The sequence below is a fragment of the Hippoglossus stenolepis genome, chromosome 19 (genome assembly GCF_022539355.2).
Source record: "Hippoglossus stenolepis isolate QCI-W04-F060 chromosome 19, HSTE1.2, whole genome shotgun sequence".
Lineage (NCBI taxonomy): Eukaryota > Metazoa > Chordata > Actinopteri > Pleuronectiformes > Pleuronectidae > Hippoglossus > Hippoglossus stenolepis.
In genome coordinates, this window is record NC_061501.1 from 9,065,008 (window position 1) to 9,088,417 (window position 23,410).

At 42.6% G+C, this 23,410-nt stretch overlaps 2 protein-coding genes and 1 non-coding gene across 4 annotated transcripts in view; 2 read left to right on the plus strand and 1 right to left on the minus strand.

The window, feature by feature from the left end:
- Positions 1-4,661: 4,661 nt before the first annotated feature.
- On the minus strand, positions 4,662-12,222 carry pex2 (peroxisomal biogenesis factor 2). 2 transcript variants are annotated; one of them, XM_035143077.2, is made up of 2 exons: positions 12,094-12,222; positions 4,662-6,260 (listed from the first exon to the last, which is right to left on the minus strand). In XM_035143077.2, exons 1-2 carry the CDS (start codon positions 12,095-12,097, stop codon positions 5,287-5,289), a joined length of 978 nt encoding a protein of 325 aa, XP_034998968.1. In that variant the 5' UTR covers positions 12,098-12,222; the 3' UTR covers positions 4,662-5,286. The 2 variants fall into 2 exon arrangements, with proteins under 2 accessions (XP_034998968.1, XP_034998969.1); XM_035143078.2 differs by having other exon boundaries at positions 4,662-6,257; positions 12,094-12,150.
- Positions 12,147-23,410, plus strand: part of LOC118098865 (myosin-9) — a 93,905-nt gene continuing 82,641 nt past the window's right edge. Inside the window, exons 1-3 of the mRNA XM_035143071.2 lie at positions 12,147-12,808; positions 16,027-16,176; positions 19,992-20,108. Coding sequence (XP_034998962.2) covers positions 12,590-12,808; positions 16,027-16,176; positions 19,992-20,108 — 486 coding nt within the window. The 5' untranslated portion in view covers positions 12,147-12,589. The remainder of the gene's footprint in view (positions 12,809-16,026; positions 16,177-19,991; positions 20,109-23,410) is intronic.
- trnal-uag lies at positions 12,856-12,937 on the plus strand. Its single transcript has one exon. It is a non-coding gene; the product is annotated as a tRNA-Leu (tRNA).

The window sequence follows — 23,410 nt, forward strand, 5'->3', positions numbered from 1 at the left end:
GAGGGATGTGTGCAGATTATTGCTCATTTAGTCTGTTCTAGACATCAGTAGGGCGGCGGACTGAGATGGCCGAATGCACGCACAGACTGGAAGATGTGCACACACACACACAAACAAGGCTTTGGTCGATCTTACCCCAGGCTCACCGCGACGCACCTGCCTGTAATCCTCCCATGATGCCCTCGCTGCTCCTGACCCGGGCCTCGTCCAATCAAAGGACAGGTCAGGTAAAGTTTGCTTCCGTCAGTTTAGCCCCGCGTTAGAGTGCGGAGATGTGAAATATGAAATATGCTGAATGAACACGCTCGGCTTGGTGTTTTGATTTGATGCCGTCTTTAATAACTTGCCACGTTTTATAACACTGCAATTTAATGTTCAGACTTTCGGGGCGTTCTTGAAAAAATGTGTTTCCTGAGGCTTCAGGGAAAAAAACATGATGGGATTTTCAGATCAGACAGTTTTATAATGTATGCAATAGAAAAATAGGTAGGTAGAATATTTAAAAACTGGATTAAGAACAGTACGTAATGTTAAAAATAATTTTAACGGTGGAAAATATGGACAAATATAGAGCATGACAAGATTTATAACATTGCCTGCCTAAAAACATAATCGTGTATTTTCTTGATCTTTGTATTTATGTGGATCACAAAATATTCTGGGTCTTGCAAACAAAACAGAAAAGACCACATTCCACATATTCCCAAGCCAGTGACGTTCCATCTTTCTCAAGTTGTGAAATTCAACCAGACAAAACCTCAGCACCATGATAAAAAGCCAGGAAATCAACTTCCTTATTTTAGGTGTGATTGATTGTCCCCCTGACCCGTTAGACTGAAGAGGTGGTTAAGAAGAGGAGGCAGACGAATATAATTGGGCCCGGTGGTATCCAAAGCCCGGCAGGTGTTGAAAGAACTCTCACAGCACCGGTACCTGCGGAGACTGCAGCCATGAACTCCAGCACACCTAGGGTTTTCCCTACCTTGGAGGAATTTTTGGGGTGTTTTGTGTTTGGCAGGGTCTTTTATTGAATAGATGAAATATGAGAGATGCTTGTAACTCCTATTGACATATTGGACGTGCCACAAGAAAAACACACACAGGTGTCAAAAATCCTCGGAGGTGTCAACAAATAACTGGCGCGTTTTTTTTTTTGTGTGTGTTTACTTTGTGTTTTTTTTGGCATGGTAATAATGTCATTCGCTGCTTGAAAAGAGATAGTTGTTGGAAATATCTCCCATTTCAAAAGGGACGCATTTCCCCTTCCTCTTGAAAAGTAGCTAAAAGCTTTTGCGCCATTAGCACAAGGAGCGGAGATGGAATTTTGTTGCGGCGAGAGAGCCCAGGTGTTTGTGCTCTTTAATTTCATTAGAGATGCATCGGGCTTCCTGTGTCCTTCCAGCCATTTCAAATGAAGAGGTAAAAGCCAGGCCTGAGCTTAAATGAACATTCTTTCTCCGAGAAAAATATGCACGCACGAATCAAAGCTATTGTACTATCCTTATTAGCATCTGCAAGCCAAGGGCTCTGTTCCAATTAAAGAATACCACAGATGGACCATTCAACAAGCATGCACACAAACGAACCTACAATAGGTACAGTAAAGTACCCAGTATTACACGGCCCAGAAAAGAGCTTTTTACTTTAAAAACTATTTAATCAGGAAAATCAACGCCTCACATCAAAGGAATGGAGATGAGGGACAGGCGGATAAAGAGGCTCATCAAAGAAGGAGATCTAGTTAGGGATTCAACGCCCTAATTCCCTTTCTCTTAAAACCTTCGTCGGAGGGGGCACGGGGCCAATTTGCTCCCTAAATGGCTGCGTGTGAACGTGCAGATTGCTTTGCATAGCCGCTGGGAATCCGGGCTTCTTCCTCTTTTTCTTCTCCACACGGAACCTGTGAATTAGAAAAGATCCAAAGACAGATAGGCTTAGCGGAGCCTCAGCTACCTTCCTTAAGTCTGCAGCGCCCTTCCAACTTCCAACTAATTCAATCCATGGGCCTAACTCAATTAATAGACTTTAATGCACCGTTTCTTCTTTATCTGCTCCCTTTCCTGGGGATTGGGGGACCTGGGGTTGTGCAGTAATATCTGCAAAAGGGTTTGGATTGTGAGTGTCTGAATGTTAAGACGACGTCCCAGTGGCGTTGAGGTCGATCATGTATGCATTCCTACAGTCTGTGTTCAGCAGTAGTTCCTATGAGTCACACCCAGAAACAATGTGTTATTAACCACCCAGCCAAATTTGAAGAAATCCTAAACTAAATGATGTTAAAACAAAATCAGTATCTTCCGCTGTGAAATGTTCGGGGAGCTAAAACCACAGCTGACCCTTTTCATACGGTCTGGTGTTTTGGTCTTTGCCAGGGATCGACTGGCAAAACGAACTGTACCAACCAGACAAACCTAAGGGGAGGGACATTGTCAGTTCACCTCACCATTCACAAGAAACATGGGTAAAGGGTTATCTGGATCCTCAGCTCTTAATCAGTGTGGCCCTTCCCAAAGCCAATGCACCTTCTTCTTCATCTCATCATTCTTACCAGATTCGAATATGGAGAAAAATCTGAAAAACCTTTTTATTAAGGGAAGATGCATTCACAGGACAAAGTCGTAGTGTTACTGTCGGCTGTAGTAACTTGTGGTCGAGCCATGACGCTAATGAACTAGTTTCTATAATATTAGGGTATTGAGGAAGGGCTTTAATAAGTGTGGCTCCAGTACGTCATCGGGCCATGATGTCTCACTGAAATCTAGATATATCAACTGGTCCCACAAAACTGGGTTGTGTTAATGGTAAAATCCTAGAGATGTAATAATTGCTCTGTAACTTGCTCTACTTTAGTTTTTCTCCTTTTTCCTCTCTCACGTCTCAGGTGGACACGATGAGTGAAGACACCGAGGGTGATTTAAGGGAGGCTGCAGAGTAGGAGCTCTCTCTCCGTCATATAGCACAATTTCTGTTGTTGCAATTTTGTTGTTTCCTTTAGAGTTAGGGATCTGGTATAGTCCAGTTTTGTTTTTAGTTAGTTTCTCACTCATAGGGGGACAGTTTCAGGATCTGACGGCCCACTGCAGGGTTGGATCCAACTTTTCAACTTTTTGGCCAGGCCTCTACAGTCCCAGAGTTTAATTTAATGGCATTTTGAGCCAAGGGAAATTGTGAGATTGAGGCCGTAACATACTTCCTGCTATTATGAATATTTTTCCACATTAAATGGCCCTCAATACAACTATGCTGGATTTAACAAACACGGTTGAATTTACTAGTTATGTTGAATTCATTTAACACAGTTATGTTGAATTTACTAGTTCTTTTTTTTATGTTTTTTTTTTTTCTACCAAGCAAAATCTATTTATTAACAAATCTCTAAATTCCTCCTTAACCTGACGTTGTGGGACTCATCTTTACATTAATGTAATGTAGAGCATAACATATTGACATCCAGTCTTCCCCGTCTCACCCTTTATATGCATTGTATTGGCATCATTCGTCAAAATGTCCTTGATGTGAGAGAGCTCAGAGTATCAATGTGATGAGCTTTATGTTTTTTACATAATGTCAAACCAATCATCCAAGATTGTAACACCCCCAAGGTGTACATTTTATTTATTATTTTATTTTTAAATCAGCGAAAATGTGTATGTATGTGTAAGATACAATTAATCAATTTTGGACTTGCATTACCACCAAGGCCGTACAGTATTTCCTAGCACATGTATACTCTGCAGACCTGCACAAGTTGGAGGAGAAATACAGATCACAACGGTCAGCCGCACCGGTCCAACTACCCAGCATGTTCTTCAGGGCATTCGTGCAACCTAATGAGGACAAATATTTCATGCTTTATCCCCTCCGCTCAACAGAAACATTAACCTCATCTGAGTGCGAATGTGTGTATACGTCTCTCTGAGCCAGTAGATCTGAGACCAGCCCTCCGCGATAGGCTTTCTATCACGCCTGCAGTTCCGATTGATCGTCTCAGCAATCAGCAATTAAGCCCTAGTGATGAGAGCAGGGGAGAGGGGGTGAGGAGAGGAGGAGAGGTGGGAGGTAAGCCTCCACCCCCCCTCCTCCCTGGACTCCCCCCCCCCTGAAACACCACCCACCCCTCACTCTTCTCTTGTCAGCCCAGGAAAGGCTTCACTCAGCTGGGGTGCGTTTGGCCTGGGGCTGGGCTCACTGGTGGAGGTTAACTCCAGCATAAATAAGCATCTTTGGACTCATTACAGGGATTAGAGAGTAATTCGCCTGCGAGGAAGGAGACGACTGCCAGGGTTTTGGTACAGTTTACTACAGTCTTATAGGGGCGAGGGCCCTGGAGATTACAGAGGGAGAGAGATGGAAAGGCAGCAAAAGAGAGAAAGGCCAAGGGAAAAGAGAGGCTGGCTGTCAAGTCTGTGCATGTGTGTATGTGTGTGTGAGTCAATCCAAGCCCCCGGCTGCCCCCTTGATCTTGAGCATGTTGGGGTGCTGTGAAAATGGATAATGGGAGTTAGAACGACCGGGCCTGTCGAGAGAGAAGTGTGCTGATTGTTATAACTTTCCCTCATCTTTCTCCCCTTCACTTAACTAAATAAACACCCAAGAGGTGGCACTCTATCAATTTTAATGATGTTGAAATACAATTTAGGCACAAAATACACAACAAATGCTAATTTGGCAATGATGAGAGGCATCAGAAATTCCTCCCATTATTTATTCAGCTGACTTTCTGCATTTTTCATCAGAACAAATATTCCCATTTCAACAAACACACACACACACACACACTCACACAGAGCCAATTTGGAGCATAAATCAACACGTTCGCTCATCAAATATATGCTCTGTGTGGTTCTCTGTAGTCTGTCCAGTGCAGCAAAGACAAATAGTTCTGTCCAAAGTCCGGCTGGAGAAACAGAAGGGCCAGAGGATTGTCAATATATGCACGCATGCATTAAACATAGCAGGTCGATGTGTGTTCAGGACGGCACAGACATCATAAAGACTGAAGTCCAGTCATAAACTCATCCACGACGACCTTGTGAATCTTTAAAAAAAAAAAAGAGGGCTGCTGATAGATCAGGCGCAGCAAAATCCTTTTCTTCATGTTTTTAATATAGTTCTGTTCAGTGATAAATTAACCAAAATATTGTTAACATTAAGATTTTAAGATTATTCTGCAATAGGTAATTGAGACTGTTCCCTGAATTAAGTTTGGATAGCTATGAAATTATAAAACCCAATTTTTGATTTCTGTTTCACTGATGCAATTTCAAAAATAAACTCTTCTCCGTATCATTGCCTGCCAATCACCTCCTCCTCCATCCTGACCGGCTCCGGTTGCCCGGCCTCTGCACCACATTTGGGACAGGTGAGGCAAGCGTCTGCAATGCTGTGGCTTTTGATGCAGTAGTAGCAGAAGACATGCCGGCAACCCACTGTATGAGGCATCGTGGGCCACTCTCCGCACAGGCCACACTCCTTCCACACCCCTTGCTCTTCCTTCCCTCCCTCCCCAGTGGCCCTTTCTCCCCCAAAAACAAGTGAAGACACCGTTGCCTTCAGTTTCCCCGTATTGATCAGTGGCAACAGGAAGATGAGGAACTCAGCGAAGCCGTGCCACATCAGCTCCCGGTTCATGTACTGGTAGTCTATGTCCCGGTGCACACTGGCCTTGCTGAAAACCGCCTGAGCTCCCGTGATCCTTTCAGCCAGGACAGGATGGCGACCTTTCCTCAGGAACACAAGGAAGTTGAGGAGACCTGCAAGCTGGGCAATACTAGAAACAAGTGTCAGGCAAGTACGGACCCAACCATTGTCTCCTCCAGGCCCTCCTGAAGTCAAACCCAAACACAGCAGCAGGCTATGGGAACGGTCCTGGAGCCAGCGGGGGCCGGCGGTGAGCAGGGCCAGACCCAACTTCTGCCTGCTGGACAGAGGACTGTAACGGGGGGAGGAGGACAGAGTGCTGTGGTAGTGCAGGCTGAGTAAAGACTGGCCCACGGTGGTGCTGCTGGAATAGAGTGTGAACCTCCACACGAGCAGATGGAGCAGAGCCCTCAGTTCAGGCTCCAGAGGCGTGAGCAGGCCGGGGCGGCAGTTCTGGAAGCACTGGGAGAACTGGGTCCATACCAGCTGCTCGAGGGCAGAGTCGAGCTCGAGGGCATCCAGCTGAGTGATGCGCAGCACTGGGGTCTGCGGCTCGGCATCAGTTTCTGGAGCAGAGCTTCCAGCTGTCCTTTCCTGGTTGTCCCCGTTTTCCAAACCTGCTGGAAAAATACAGGACAAAGAGGTTTTTTTCAGGTGACTGTAATTTTGCAGTTTATATATCGAGCACAAAGACAAAGACTTTTCTCGAAAACTGCCAATAGTAAAATACTAAAATGTCTGATGACCTTATTAAATAACTTAAAATATAAGTAAAGCCATACTCGATCTATTGAAGTTATGAACAAAATAAACACAGGGGCAGAACTATTAAGAGGACAGCTCGGTTGTTGGGAGGAATGAGGCCCCTCAGGGTGAGGCCCATCCTGTTAGGAGGGTTATTTTTTCTTTATACATAGGAACGGAAATCACTTTTCACATGTAAAACCCGTCCTTAATGCAACCTTTGAGCGGCGCAATGCAGAGGAGCAGGGGGTCTTAGACACACACACACACACACACACACACACACACACACACACACACACACACACACACACACACACACACACACACACACACACACACACACACACACACACACACGAGGAGAAGCCCAGGGGCTCTTGGTGCCTGCTCCCTCTGGAGATAGGGGTGTGTGTACAAATCACATCACTAGGGATTAGGCTAACGGCACAGTCTCTGGTACACCGTAAACATCTGCCAAATGTGGAACAATTTTCTTCCCCCCAGAGTCGCCTCCATATGGGATCTCGCCATTGTGACGACGGGACCACTGCGCCTCAACTGCTCACAGTTCCCCCTGGTTTTATCTGGCCTTTTCCTCAAATGAAACGCTTTAAGGAGTGGAAGACTAACTAACACAAGGGAGAGGCAGAGCAATAGGGCCACAGAGAGGCCCCTTTTCTGACAGTGGCTTGTGTGTCTCGCTGAACAGGATTTGTCACGAGGCTTTAAAAGAGATTTCAGCTGGGTAAATATGGCAGTTTTGACTGAAAGCGAAGGGGATGATGGTCACTTTAGACATATCTCGAGGAGGTAGGGGAAAAAAATAACATTCTAATATATATGGTGGCAACGCTTGGGTTTATTGCGGTGCGCGGAACCATCTGTGCATTCATGATGTTTCAATAGAGCACCGTCCAAATAAGTTAGAATTAGCAAATGAATGAAAAAAAGGGTGAATTCACTCTGAAGTAAGCAGGTGTGACAAATTCATTGAGCTGCATTTGAAATGCTGCCATGTTTAGTGACTAGAACCTCGCCTGTGATGGAAGTAGAGTTTGGATTTTTTTTTTCTTTTTCAAATAAGACGGAGGTAGACTGCATGTGTACGCTCACCAACAAACAGGCTCCATTTGTTTAGCGTAATCTAAAAGTTTTTCCTTGATGGGAGAATATGTGCAGATTATGTGCCTTTGTGTGTGTATGTGTGTGTGTGTGACTCTATGTATGTCAAGTGTAGCCTTGATCTATGCAGAGCTCTAATACGGAGCTAAGTTAATCTATCAGTCCATAGTTATACACACACACACGCAGGTGGTGGAAATCCCCGTCACAGCAGCAGCCCTCTCGGGAAAGTGAACCCGACCGGGTCCAATATTCTTTTCAAAGCCTTTTATCGAGCAGTTTACAAGTTATGAATGAATATGTTTTATTTGGGCAAACACGGTATTGACAGCCACCTATCAATAGTAATGTGACTATTGTCAAGGGTCTGTCAATATTAATGTAATTATGATGTAGAGGGATCAGAGGGATGCCGGAGTCGGGGGCCAAGTAACATCTCCTGCCCACTGCCATATCAATAGCTGGGATTGCTATTGACAGCTTCCCTTCAGACTTGCAGCACTTGGCAAATATATAACAAGCAGACACTTCAGTCAATGCCGGGCTGCCTATAAAAATTAAGCATTTGAATTTACAGGGCTTTTACCGTGGACAGCTGGAAATCCATGTTTCTTATGTAATAGTCAAAAGTCACAGTCAATGCCGGTGTTTACAGAGTACTGACACGGTGTGTGTTAGAGGGCAGCCAGCACGGCATTTGCACACAAAAAGTATAGAGATACAAGCAGACGGGCGCTTTCTCTGATGTATTCACACACACACACACACACACACACACACACACACACACACACACACACACACACACACACACACACACACACACACACACACACACACACACACACACACACACACACCTGATGTGATATATCAACTTCATAACTCTCTCGTGGGTCAGCCAAACAACCGACCCGGAGACAAAATGCCCTCTCTTGGCGAGTCGGCAGCTGACAACGAACAGAGGCAGGAGGCAAGTTAGAAGAGTTCACTGGAAATCAACAGAAAAATCACCTAAAAAGTCTGAGGTGTCGCTTTTTCTGACAGAGCTGTGTAGAATGCTTTACAAAAACATCTTCCATGGAATATTAAAGGGTATTATGATTCAGGTCAGATGAGTGTTTTCTCTCTCTCCTTGTTACTTTAGCCTGTGCATCTTGTTCAGACAAAGATAGCACACTGACTCAAGGCTGACTGCCATAGCTTACAGAGTACAACAACAACAACAACAACAGCAGCAGCAGCAACAATACCCAATCTAACAGGGAACACAGTGTAACATTGCTTCAAGGCAAATGGGGGCCATGACCAGTGTGAGGAGGGAGAGATGAGGCAACAAAAGTGTACAGAGCATCAGACTGAAGCCTTCCAGCTGCGCCTGGTCCTCTGAAAACTAGACAACGGGCTGTAATGACAGCTACCCAACAGGAAGATGGATCGACGGAGAGACAGAAAAAGAAGACTGACGCTTCAGACAACGTGTCGTGAACAACCCCAGCTGGGAGCTCTGAGCTACTGTCTACTGACACAGTGAAGAAAAGGAACTGGGGGCAAAGATAGCTGAGGAGAGGGGGGAAAAAAATGAGGGAGGGGAAAAACAGATAAGCGCAAACCTCTCCCTAGGAGCTGACCTTCAGACTGACGGTCACAATAAAAGGAGGAGGGAACATTCCTGAAGCAGACACGTCTCAGCCATACGGAGGTGCGGGCACCCAGGGAAAAGCCTGTAGACAGAGGAAGACTGCACTTTTTTTTCTTGACCTTGGCTTTGGTGTCTAGGGATGGGATGAGGCTGTTTAGGGCAGGGGACTAAAGACTGGGGGATGCAGGAAAGGTGGAGCATCTCTGGGGGATTGCATTTAGCTTTCTCTGCCGCAGACAAATGCTCTGAAGCCGCTCACAAGGCTATCATTCCTCTCCAGTTGGAAACTGTGTGGCCAAATGTCTCGATTTAGCTCCTGGCGCGGTGTAGTGCACAAATTCCTGAGCACTTAGCTATGGTTGTTAGCATAATATATTTTCAGAAATAATGCATAAACGTTCACTTGGCTTTCTATGATGCTTGTAGCGAGAAATAGGCAATGCATTGGCAACGCATGCTGAATTACAACTTTACATTTTCTTCTCTTGCTCATGTAAATTAATTTGTGTAAAAGCCGTGGTGGATAAAGCTTATTTCTCTGAGCAGTCCAGTCTCATTTTTTCCCCCCTCTCTCTCTCCCGCCCCCTCACTTTATTGCCCTTCTTTCGCCTGGAACGAGCGCGAGCCTATTAGCCAAGGCCTGCTAATGTCCTCACTATGAAAACGGATGAGAATGTCAGATTTAGAACTTTTAAGACAGTGATGTCATACAGCAGACCACAGGCATTACAGGGACGCTAAGATTACCCAGGCGGTAACCAGACTAATTGTTATGAGTCTGTTTCATGAAAAATGAATGTGTGCAAATGCACAGAGGGGTCTTCAGGCAGTGTGTGCGTGTATGTGTGTGTGTGTGTGTGTGTCACACACTAATGCGTTATCAAGGCTCTCCTCTCTCTCTAATCACCAAAGACTCCTCCAAGCCATGGGGTAAGGGCCAAGTTAATGCCTGAACACACAAAAAAATACACATCCGTTAGAGCAGCACATCTGACACAGGAAAAAAATGTGCTCTGCTTAATCTGGTTTTCTCAGAAGGTAAATTATTTAAGAGAATTAATTGATTTCATGAGTATGAAGGTTGACTATGCTAAGGCTGTATGAGTAATAAGTACTGGGGTTTGCAAAAAAACAACTTAAAAAGTCATGAAACATTTAGAGGGCAGAGAAGCACAATGAATGTAGAGGAAACAGCGGAACTAATAAATGAGAGAACCGAAGTTGTGTCTTTCTTAGGAGTCAATGAGGAAGCGCTGGGGCCTCACCTCATGCAAATAAAATGTGTTATCCTGAGGAATATTTGATCAGCACATCTCTTTGCTTTACTTTATGCATGAATAACGGAGTTGTTAATAAAAGAGGGAACATTGTCTGTTTTTTAATCTGTGCAGCAATTAAAATGTATTCAGAAGTGACAAAACTTCTAAACTGGCAGCTGCTTTTTTTGGTCTACTGTAAAGTTTATGAGAATGTGGAGGCCACTGCACGATGGAGGATTTTAAGAATTTGCTGTGAAGGTCAAATCCCCAAATGTTAATTTTGTGACTTCCTCTTTTATGTGTATCTCTGAATCGGTTCGGTTAACTGGACTGTTGCTGTCCAGCCCCAATGACATGACGTGTTTTGTTTGATTTAAATTTGGAAGTTCAATGCGTTGATTTCCTGTAACAAAGAAATGAGTAACCCTCTGCGAATGTTCTGCTACAATGCAAATATGGAAAAAAAGATACTGTTATACTAGAGAGAACTGAATTATCACAATTAATTTGCAGTGTGGGTGTTCCCACCTTGTCTGTATGTCTACCAGTTCCTATCATTGTGGTACTTTATTAACCTGGCAAGTAGAACTAAAATGAAAAGGAAACCAAGAGGGAAAATAATGTGATGACACATTCGATAATTAATTATTGGTCACTTATGATTACATTTCTATGTTTCTTAACATTTTAAATTGAATACCCTTGACACCATCAGTCAGAATACATAAAACCATTACTTATAGCCCTATGGTGGAATTGTTTCCAAGTTTACAGATAACCCTGCTGCCTTTATCACTCGCCTTCATGTGGAAACTGTATAAAATGACCCTATGACCCCTGAGTAAGATCACAGCCCAATCTAACTTCAATGACTCCCTAAAAAAAAAAAACTCATTACACTAAGTGTTTAGCGTCAGAGGCACAAAACTATACTTCAATTTCGTGCAATCAGACGCTCTACATTCTCTTCATAATGCATTGTCTCTTAGTTTATTTCCCCACCCCCCAGCTCGTGCCAATCAGTCTTTAACAACAACAAAACCCAAATCTGCTCCATTTTGATAATAAGGCAAGAGCATTATGTGATAATCACAGCGGGGGGATTAGGTTTTTGGTGGAGTACGTGAGGGCAGCGCAGTCAATGCCACTGGAAGAGAGCGATATAACCGAGAGGCTGATAAGAGGAGAGCAGTGATGATTGGGATGAAAGAAATGAGGTGAGTCGTCACTTGGAAATCAATGAGATCAACTTCGCCTTGAATCTCAGTGCAAGGAGGGTTTTTTGATCCATGGCGCTGATTATTTAGGGGGAATAATGGAAGTATGTGCAAGGGAGGAGAACACACTTTAAGAGGGGAACACACACAGTCACAGCTTTGCCATCAAAGTAGCAGCTGGTAGATATATATATATATATATATATATATAGCAGCAGTGGGTCGTTTAAGCCACACACACACACACAACAATCCAGTTGATTTTAGATGCACACGTGTAGAAAAACGGGAGTAAACATGGAAGTAGAAACGCAACACATGAGCGAGGAGGCGAACACCAGCCTTTAAATCGTTTAAACGAAGCAGACGTGTCGCTTCTCGGGTTCCTGTGTGAAAACAGGGGTATTAAATGAATGAATACAGACTTGGCTGCTTTTTTAAAACAACACAGCTCGTACATATTTACCCATTTCTCTCCAGAAGAAGGCAGAGACACACCAGCGCTTCCCGGATGCAACGAAAACAAAACAGCACTTCCGGGTTGTCAAACACAAACCCCGCCTCGCATGGAGAAGTGACCAATGGTGCGCCGGAACGACGGGATTACGAGGCGCCGTGGACCGGATCGACCAATGGGATCGCGTGGTGCAAACGCAGCGGCAAAGTGCAGGAATGAACGCCGGGGAGAAAACACGTTGACAGTCCGTTGTAGAAACGGCTCCTAGAGACCGAGCAGCAGGTGGAGTCACGGCAACTCACAGAAAACAACACAGTTCATGTCATGCACGCACTCAAAATGGCAGAAACCCACCGTGCACAGGCTGCAGCCCAATAATGAAGCACAGAGCTGAGGTTTAAACCAGAGAGCAGTGGCACACAGCGTTAGCTTGTTAGCCTGCTAGCGTTGACAGGCCAGCTGCAGGGACTCTACTCGAAGCAATGTCGGGGAGTTGTGTGCGAGCATGAGCCAAAAGCCGGAGTCAGGGGCAGCCCGGTGGAAGCGGTGGGGACACGGGGGTGATGGTTCGAGCCTCCCCTGTGGAGAGGCACCAGCCCCCCGGAGTCCTGCGACCGGGACGAGCGACGTGAAGCAGCTCCTGAGCGAGTTCAGGGGACTTCACGAGCAGAGGCTCGAGTGGCTGCAGCTGGACACCGGCTTCTCACCGGAGGAGCTGCTGCAGGTGAGACGCCAGAAACAAATTCAGACCTTGTGGAGGTAGACGTGCACGGTAGCGTGGCCGAGCGGTCTAAGGCGCTGGATTTAGGCTCCAGTCTCTCTGGAGGCGTGGGTTCGAATCCCACCGCTGCCATTATGGCCATTTACACAGAAGATCACATGTTATACTGGTAATGAACTAACTTTGGACCGTGTAGCATCTTGTCACACTTGTTTGTACCATCAAAGTAAACATAGAAGCTTTGAACTTATATAGCAGCTTTTCTCTTTAAAGCCAAACTCATGCTTCTTCGATGTAGCCTATGCGTAGACGAGTATCCTAGCAGCATATTTCCGGCTGACTCGCCGCCATTTTGCAATTGAGTTAAAGAAACGAACGGGGACGATGTCTTTCTTTTCTTCGTTGCAGTTTTTAAAAAAAAGTAGTAATTGCTCTTCAACATCTCTCAGCGCCAACTCCAACACGACCCGCTCTGCTAGTAATGTATCAAACTGGACCCCTGACATCCTGAAACAGACGATCGGGATCATTTTCCAGCTCCTTGATCAGAAATAAAATCCTCCTTGTTCTTGTTGGGTTTTCAGGATTGGATGGACCCAATGTTTTCTTTTTCTTTTTTCAAGAAGTGAAAAGACTACGAAATCATCTTAACTGCTCAACTCCATTTTATCTCTCACTTTGAATTTTTGGATCAAATAAAATAATAAAATCCATCGGACTCAGTTTGTCTGCGTGATGATTTTTTATTGGACGATGATTAAAAAAAAATGCATTCGAAAAAGAAGGACTTGGTGTTCAAAGACCTCAACACTGAAATTGAACCACAGTTCATTTAACAGGGGAAACTCTGCAGCCTTCAGAGGATCCTGGCTTGTGTTCATGGTTCCAGTCAATAGCATAAATTACAGTTGTTAAAAAAAGAAATATTGAGGACCCCATTCAGACCCAAAGTCTCTTCAGGATGTTGTCTTCTACCGACATCAGTTGCCATTAAGTTATCATCCATCCAATACAAATCAAAGAGCATCCTGCTCACCGTGACTCGGACATCAGGAGATGACCTCTGTCGTGTCAGACAAATGACAGTAGGAAGCACAGGGGTGCTTTCATAAAGCCGCAGCACTTGTAACAGGTGGCAAATTGCATTATGTCTCCATCTGAGCGGCAGAGATCGGGAACACAAATCCACCCTCATATTTAAAAAAGAGAGGTTTCTAATCATCAGGATTGTCATGTGACATCATTTAGGCGCTGGATGTAGCCTGTGTGAGCTGAGCTTTGCATCAAAGCAAGTGTAACAAGGTTTCGGAGATGGGTTTCGGTTAGCCGGCCCCAGTTGAGGGCCTGCCTAACAAGGTTATGTGTTTCGAACCCAGGAGCTCCCAGGTCCGAAAAAGGTTGATGTGCACAGTTAATCAGAAAGCTTGTCCATTGAAAAAGAAGTGGCCATACATCCATGAACCCACTGCAGGTTTCATGATGTTAATCCATACATGCTGTTTTTCTTATGAGCTATGGCAGTTGCCAAAAAATATTCATTTTAGAATTTTATGGCTCCATTTTAATCTTCATACCTTAAGATATATTCTATTCAACCCTAGAATGTGATCTTAGACACTGTCACATCTACCATCTTTGTAAAATGACTCTCCCTGAAGCTATACAACAGTGTGAAATTATGCGTCAGGGGATTGTATAAACTGCTTGTTGACTTTTTTAGTTTGAGGGGACAGCTACTTGTGAACACAGATGCTCCTCCAAGGCAAAAGAAACTCAAGTTGCTCTCTCCTTTAACAGAGCTGAAATAATTGTATGTGTTGGCAACTGCAATGGAACAAGTGCACAAGCAGGTTTATGGCTTGGGTTTGGTTTTGGAAAGTAAAAATATGTTTTCAGTTTGAAAACCATCTCAATACAATACCCCAGCCCAAAGTAAATCTTTTTTTTTTCAGCAAACAACAAACATGGATAGATAATTAACCATGTGTATGTAGAACGAGTTAAAACTGACCACAGTAGACATTAAAGCTGGTGTAAGTGTTATGTAAAAGTATGGTTAACTGTTAGATCAGCAGTGGATCTTTCCACCCCCACCACAGTAACAGCTAGCTGTCTTCAGATGTGTGTGTTTTTTTCCCTAAGTAAGAGAATCACAACCTTTCCAGTGGGACTATTGACTCCCCATCCATTGAATCTCCCTTTTAAATTAGAGTCTTCATCTCAGTGGGAATACCCTAAAGACACAAGGGTTAGATACAGCTAAATAAAACATACATTTTCAGATTCTGTTTTCCTGATTGTCTCGGGAGCTCTAATGTTTCCCCTGTGAGGCCCTGCTCTTTCACTTGTGTGTCTGTCAAAGTGATACATGACATCACTTTGAGTTATGATGAAGCTTGGGGAAAATTATGTATTAATTTCAAAAACAGAGATTTGGCAGGTGAGAGTATAACATTATGATATACTGTCTCTGCATCTCAGCCTCATGTAACGATGTTGATACTGAAATAAATTCCCAATAAAGGGATTTATTGCATATTTTTATTTAGTTATTGCACAGTGAGCAATTTAGTGGGTGAATTATGGGTTCATTGTTTGATTTCAACACTGTAGACGCAGATCTGTGTCCCTACCCACACTTGATTATTTACTCCTTAACCAACTAGTTTAGTGGCCTAAGCATAACTATAAATTGGTGTATTGCGATCTATTTGCAATCAGTGGATATTATAGGAAAAATTCTAAAAACTTAGTCACTGAGCATTTTACAGACATGTTTCCTATTACTACTGTTGATGAAAAGTACAATTAGTTTCCACTCAAAGCATGTTAAACTAGAATGTTAAAGAAAGTGACAAAAAAGTCTACAGCTGCCCGTTGGTCCAGATCCACACCAAAAATGAAATGGTTTATTTCTTGGCCCATGTCCATCCTTACGATTTTTGCGTAATGCTTGTGACAAAAAAACCAAACAACAACCAACACACAAACAGACAGTGGTGAAATCGTAATCTTCTTCTCCTGCAAACCTATTTGGCCAGTCAGTAGCCCTTATGTTTGACTGCTATTTGTGATGCACAGATTACGTGTAAACGATGGATTTTGTTTGCCATTCATTTGTGAGTCTTGTAGAAAAGAAAACCTTCTTGGTTCTGCTGTCACCTTGTTAAAATGCAGTAAATAAACCACATTTTGACCCTGCTGTGCTGTTGTTCCTTCAGAAGAAAGAGGACCTCCTGCAGACTTACGTGAATGACCTCACAGACCAGAACCAGGTGCTGGTTCAGACCATTGAGGAACTGCAGATGGAAGCTGACCACAACCTTTCTAAATCGGTGATGAAGCTGTGCACCTCTGATGCTATATTTGATGTAAGATTTTCAAAATATTTTTTATTTCCTTTCAACTTAACAAGGTAGTAAGTCCAAATACATCAGCATTTTTTTCCTTTGATATTCTTGTATTTTATACAAATTTTGAGAAATCTTTATGGTATTTATTTCCTTAACAGATTTTTGTTTCATCAAGAAAAAGACTAATGTCGAAGGGTTTCAATACATGAAGAGGTGTAGAATATATCTAGAGGGATATTACACAGAATATTATTGTACATGCCTGTAACATTAATTGAAAAACATTTTGAGTGGTTGTAAAAACACAAGTTTGGAGATATTGTGATAGGCACAGTTTATTCTGAGGCACGCCCATGGCTCTCATTGCGTGTGCTAGAACATAAATATTTTAGTACATTAATTAATTATAAGCTCTAGAAAAAGTAAAAGACAAATCAGGGTAATTTGTCCATGTGCTTGTTTTTATGTTAGCAACATGAATGCAAAACCAACTTTTTTCCTCCAGCATATACACAAATAAATGTACATACATATCACCTTCCTGTTTAACCAGGGACATTTATTTGGTCTTATCCAATAAGTAAAGACGCAAATGTCAATAGAATGAAATGTGTACTCATAAACACTATAGACAACCATCACCTAACATGAGCACAACAGTAATAAGAATGAATTCAAAAGACAGAAACCGAGAGAGAGAAAAAAAATAAAGAATAACAGCTCTTTGCTTTTTTCCCCCATTGTGCAGAACCATCGTCTCCAGGATGCTTTGTTTGTGTGCACTACTCGAGGCCAAGGTCCCTTTGACTTCACAGAATCCAATCATCTGAGATCACACTGAATATGGTTAACAGTAAATTCAAGGAAAATTTATTGTTAAGACAGAATAATATAATTTTATAGAATTATGGCTAAAGTTAGGACAAGCACGGAGTCATGCTAGAAGTTTCTGTATAAAAGAATAAAGGCAAAAAAAGTTTGTTTTTATTGAGACCTGGTGTTTAAGATAGAGTGAACTCTTAAGGATAAGCTGCGTGTAAACTGAAAAAAAGGAGTTGAGCAGAGAAGGGCCTCTATAATTATATTCTAAGCTTGTGGCCCCAACCGTTTTCTGGAGGAAACTACAAATTAGCATTCATTCTGAATGGACTGGAGGTGGAAAGCCGTGTGCAAAAAAAACATGCTCCAACAAAGTGTTTTTCCTTTACCTTTCTTAATTCATTTTTTTCCCAAGTTTGCATCAGCGCAAAGCAGGAATATAAAGACATCATCACCACTTGATGTAGTGACCTTAAGGTATTGTTCCATTTCAGTTATGGCCAATATTCACTCTTTTGACTAGGTTTTGCACACAGAAAAGTAATTATGGTCCTTTTATACACCAAAGTACTTGTCTGCTATTATGGAGAAGGTCAGGGGGCCAGCTTTGTGTGCTCTCTATACTGGTCACAAAGGTCACTGCAAAGCATGTCCATTTTTTATTAATTTTATTGGTATTGGCATTGCTTCAGCAACAAAAAAAATACCAGCATCGCCACAGCCTCTCTTCCATAGGGCTTTCTCAGATGTCTTTACTGAATAGGCTGTACAATATTAATGTTTCTTGCAAACTATAGCACAATACATCTTTAGTGAATGGTGAAAATGGCCAAGACCTTTATTAGCTTTCAGATGTGTTAAAAGCAATGCAATTTTAGACTCTGTGCCAATTTGTTTTGCTCTTTTGTAGATTACAAAATTACACATAAAGGGGAAATAGGTGAAGGAAAGTTTGTAAAACTGATTGTTCGTGACAACAACAGTTTCTTTTGACAGCTGAAGACAAACGACGAGAGGGAACGTAATAGTTTGCAGCCCTGCCATTGAACTGTCTTCCGGGCTTTCGAATCTCCATTTTCACCCTCCTTGAATGACTTTGTGTGTTTTCGGAGCCCCGATTGGTAAACAAATACAAACAAATGGACTGCCTCACTCAACAGTCTATTAGGGCAGTTGGGGACAACATTGTGTTTCTGCTCCGATGTCCATAATGTGAAATCCAATCAAATGAAGAGCATTTAGAGCTACTTATGGCCCGTTCCACCATGTAAACGATGCAGTGAGCTCTGTAATGGGAGCTTGGGCTCACGTCTGATTGAATCGTAGTGTATGGCCTTGTTGATGCACAATGGGGATGAACTGTAATGGACACTGAGCAGAGTTAGTTTCGTGGTCGTAATGTCATGAAATCCAAGGCTTGTTTTCTCTGTTCTAGACTGCTGCAATTAGCCTGTTGTTTATTTGTCATCCATGGGCAGACGTCATGTCATCAAACGGTACTCCGTGAATAAGGCCGAACATCTGTCTTAACCTGTAGTTAACTTTAAGTGGGCTGTGGGACAATTCCTTTAGCATCTGGAAGTTTAGCCAACTATTAGGGAAGAATGTTTGCTGTACTGCTAACACCTGTGACACCACTATCTTGGTCAATCTCACTGAATTGTTGCTCCAACGAGGTTAGAACTTAATTTAAAACTTAATACAACGTGACCAAGGTCTTTATATTCACTTTCAAGTAGGGTCTTGTGAAGTAGTTTTTATGGATTCTGTATGTAGATGAATGGTGGTTATGGTTATTCCAGTGGGAGCTGGGCTCTAAAACAGCATTGATAATCCGTATTAAGATGTAGACTCCCAGTCCCTGTGGTCCTCTTGCCAGTATCACTCTTTATTTGCTATGGTTTGCTTGAGTTCCAGCCAGGGAAAAAACGTACGGAAAATGCTGAACTTTCTTTGTGTCATTCAGTTACAATAAAAAGCATTATTATTAGTTCTGAGGAGTTTGGAGTTGGAAAACCAATGGGGAAACTTTCCATTTAGTCATTTCCTTCAATCTTCCCGGTGATACTCTCATTGGACAGTCATTTTGGCAGCTTAAGGATTAGTAATCATAAAATGCAATAAAACCGCTACTTTATTGATCCCTGTAGAAAAGTTTTTTTTCTTTTCCTGCTAGCTTTATTCCAGGCAGGTCAGAGGCACAGGGGCAGCTACAGAGCAACTTCTGGAGCTGGCAGGGATTCAGTATCTTGCTTAAAGACACTTTTATTGGCCAGATGGTTGCCAATTTTAGGTTTCAATGACAATTGCAAGATGGATAAAGCACTCACGCTTAATTTGAGACGTACAATTAGGAAAACATAAATGGCCATGGTCAAACCATTATCAGGTTATATCACCATGTTTTTGCCCCGCTTACAATAGCCTGCAGGAAGATTGATTGGTCAGGACTTGTGCAGATAAGAGTTAGTCGAGGGTCTGTCTAAAGCCATTTGCAGACGTGAACTCTGGTAAATGTCCAGAGAATTGGGTTAAGATTTTTATGGAGTTTGCCTTTCACATTTGAAGAATGCAACAGCAGTTTGTGTCCTGAACATTCAGGTGAGGGGTGGCGCCTTGTTGTCTTTTAAAGTTGAAATCTTCATCTGTGCACTCTTCATGTATTTCACCTCTTTTTCATCCTGAGATATTTGTCTTCTTTTTTGTTTTTTCAGTTTTGCCTCCATTGGTTTTGGACATTTTGTTCGGGAACTGGCAGGAAAGGTTCTTGAAAATGTCTACAGCCACTAACTCAGATGTTTGCCTTCTGATGTCAACTCAAGAATTTGCTACTAATAATTTAGGCCCCCTTGTGTAAATTCCTGACATGGTAGGAAAACATGTCCGCTCTTTTCTAGCTAAGCCCAGCCTTAAGTCTTTTACTATTAAGCAGGTTGAGTGGAGGGTCAAATGTTTCCTCATTGTCAGTCCTGTGGCTCTAATCATTTATTATCTCTCAATGTTTTTCTTTGTAGGACCTGAATCAACAGAGGACCAACCTAGAGCTAAGTGATCATCTCAGAGATCTGAGGTCAGGCATGAACTCCATTACACAGCTCCTCCAGCAAACCGGACACCTGCACAACCTTGACGTGAGTCTTATTCCATATATTCTGCTGTCTTTTTTTTCTTCTGCTGATCTGCCTTTAATGGGCAATTTGGTACACTTTATTTGTACATTATGTGCACGCTGTGCAAATCTGTGTGTGTGTGTTTGTCTGCGCGGTGCACATTTAATACCCAGGGTTTGGCCCCTGGCCTGCAGTGCAGTATGGGGTGCTGTGAAGGCCTGAGGGGGATCAGTGTAGATCAGAACAGATCAGTAGGGATCATTTGGGATCAATGACCCTCTCTTTGATCCACTCAACCTGTCATCTCATTCCCACACAATTTTCCAATTATTTCCATACCAGACAAAGTCAAAACACCCGCACATTAGTCAACACATTTTTTCGGAGTCATTTAGTCATTTGGTTTCCTTGTTTATAAAAGTTAGGGTTATCAAATAAGACCTAATTTATCTTGTCTCATTTCATATCTGAGAAGGGAAGAAAAACAGGTTTTAACAAGTGTCAACTGTGTTTGCTAACCGAATGCTGGGAATGTCTCCAGCTGTGATAAGAGTCTCCATTCTTTGTGTGATTCACAAAGTGACTGTTTATGACATTCCCCATAAACCACAGAACGGGGGCTATTAAAATCTTAAGGCTCTGGAACCAAATGAGAAAATTGGTCTCATGACTTAATTCATGCTAATGAGAACGTAATTTTTCCTGTCATGCGGAGCCCCCTCTGTAGTAGCTCTCTCAAGACCCATTTTGCCTCCACGACTGTCAGCAAAACAGTACATAAAAGAAGTATATAAGTAATGTTGTAACTGTTGGATGAAAACAGAGGCTTTTTTTTTTCAGAATCACCACAACTTTTTTGAATTCAAACAGATGGTTAGCCTCACAGCCACGCTTCAAGGAGCATTAAGAGCAGCTTCAATTGGATTTCATGGGGCAGAAGCGACACAATATCCAGATTATGCTATTAGTTTTACTAGCATTATTCACATAATTTATTTCTATCACTGATTAAAAACAGAATTGGAAAGACTGGTACATATACTACTCATGTTTTGCACAAAAAAATAAAATAAACAGTTGCTGCGGTGGCGCGGCATTAAATAATCATTCATTAATCATAATCGAGATACAAGTTTGAAATAATCGTGATATTGATTTGAAGGGTTTAACCTGAGCCAGGCCAAAAACAATGATAGCAATCGTCACTTCTATTAGTAGCATTCAGCTGTAACAATCTTCTACAAGTTGTTATATATTAAAATACACAGGTATCTGATTAATACTCTGTGTTGGCCAATACGCAAAGTCCAAGCATTGTAATTGATAACCGGGAAGGGAAAGAACTCCGCTCCAAACCTGGCTGGACCCTCTGTGGTGACTGCTCTGCTCGAGTCAACGAGAAAATGTGTTAACTCAATTCTGGTCTGCATTAATAACCATCCCTGAACTTTGTGACCTTTATCACCCCCTCTCTCTCTCTCTCCCTCCCTCCCTCACACACACACACACACACACGTATATACATTTGCTTGTGTAGCAGCTGCTCGCAGGGAGAGCCGGAGTGTGAGAATGAGAGAGCAGGGAGGTCAGAGGGTTGCGATGGTTGACTATGCTAATGCTGCTGTTAATGACTTTGCTGTGAGTGATAATTGATCGTCTTCATTACCATATTAACTCCACTGCCCCCACCCTCTCAGACCCCCACCAGCCCGCAGTCTCTCTCTATGCGGTAATGGATGCCCCCATTTGATCCTTGGAATAATGAACTAATTAGCTTAATTAAAATCAATAGAGGTGCCAATACCAGGTTAGACATCTCAGGGACACCGTCTCTATCTGCAGGGAAAGGAATTCTCCGAAGGAAAAGGGTGAAAGAGGATGGATGGTAGGGGGTTGGAGGGGAGATACGTAAACAACAAGAAGGTTGGGAAAAAAGGTGAAGAGTAAGGAAGGACAAGAAAGTGAGACACAGAAGAATAGGAAACTCTTTAATTAAAAATAAATAAGAGAATGAGATCAACAGAAAGAAGATGAGCTGGGCATGCACAAAGAGGGAGAAAGTTGGGATGAGAGGAGGTGTAAGTTTGAAGATCGTAAAATGTGAGAGATAAAATTTAAAAATGAGTGGACAAGGGCAAAGACAAGAAGACGAGAGAGAGAGAGAGAGAGAGAGAGAGAGAGAGAGAGAGAGAGAGAGAGAGAGAGAGAGAGAGAGAGAGAGAGAGAGAGAGAGAGAGAGAGAGAGAGAGAGAGAGAGAGAGAGAGAGAGAGAGAGAGAGAGAGAGAGAGAGAGAGAGAGAATCTCCGAGGAAAGGAGGGAGCCAGAGAGAGGGGAAACTAAACGAGAGAGAGAGAGGGCCAAAGAGGTTCCTAATGCTGATTTATGAGTGCTTGACCGTCGTTAGCTGGAATAAATGGCTTGTAGGAGTGGCTGCAGCATTACTCCCCGCGCAGGATACTAAGTGCATTGTAAGGTCAGCCATAAGGCCAAACTTACATATGTAGTGCTCTGCCCTTGTAAACCTTTGTTAATATATCAGCCACAGGATGGAACTGTAACCAGTCCATCTGATACACTGGGACAACTGTGGCTCTCTAACCTGTATGGTAATCATGTCGTTTCAGCTTTATCCTAAGGAAACAAATGTGTGGCAGACAGAACTTTTACAGAAAAAACATTCAATGCACCAATTGGTATGAAAATGAACAGCGATTCATCGATACGGCAACTGACAGCAAATGATTCTCCTATTTTATTAACTGATTAAAGTAAGTCATTAAATAAAAATGTGCTGGTTCCAGGTTAGTGTGTGATGATTTAAATTTCCCAGTGTTATATCTGTAAAGTGAATATTGGGTATTTCCGGGTGGTCAGAAAAAACAAACAGGGAAATTGTGATTCGTAATTTTTTTCTCACTTTTTTGTCAACCAATAAAACTAGGAAAAAAATTGATTGATTGTAAAAACAAAGACAGATAATCAATATTCACAGACATACAGTTCATGCGAATGCTTTAAGAATTGTTTTGCAGTTTCTTGTGGCATGAGCCTGCTGTGTAGCAACATACTAGCTCTGTAGAGCATCATTTGCTGAGTGTAAAAATTCTTCTTCAATAAAAAAAGTTTATTGTGCAACTGTTTTGCATAACGTGTAAACCTGGCAACATATGCCACCGTGGCTCTATAGCCTCACAATCATTCTGCAGTGACTTTGTGTCGCAGTAAATGTTTTGCTTCCGAAGATGCTGACCGTATGAAAACATTTAAACATGATCACTTAAGCCTGTTCAATCAAGTCTTCCTGTTGTAAATGCAACACTTG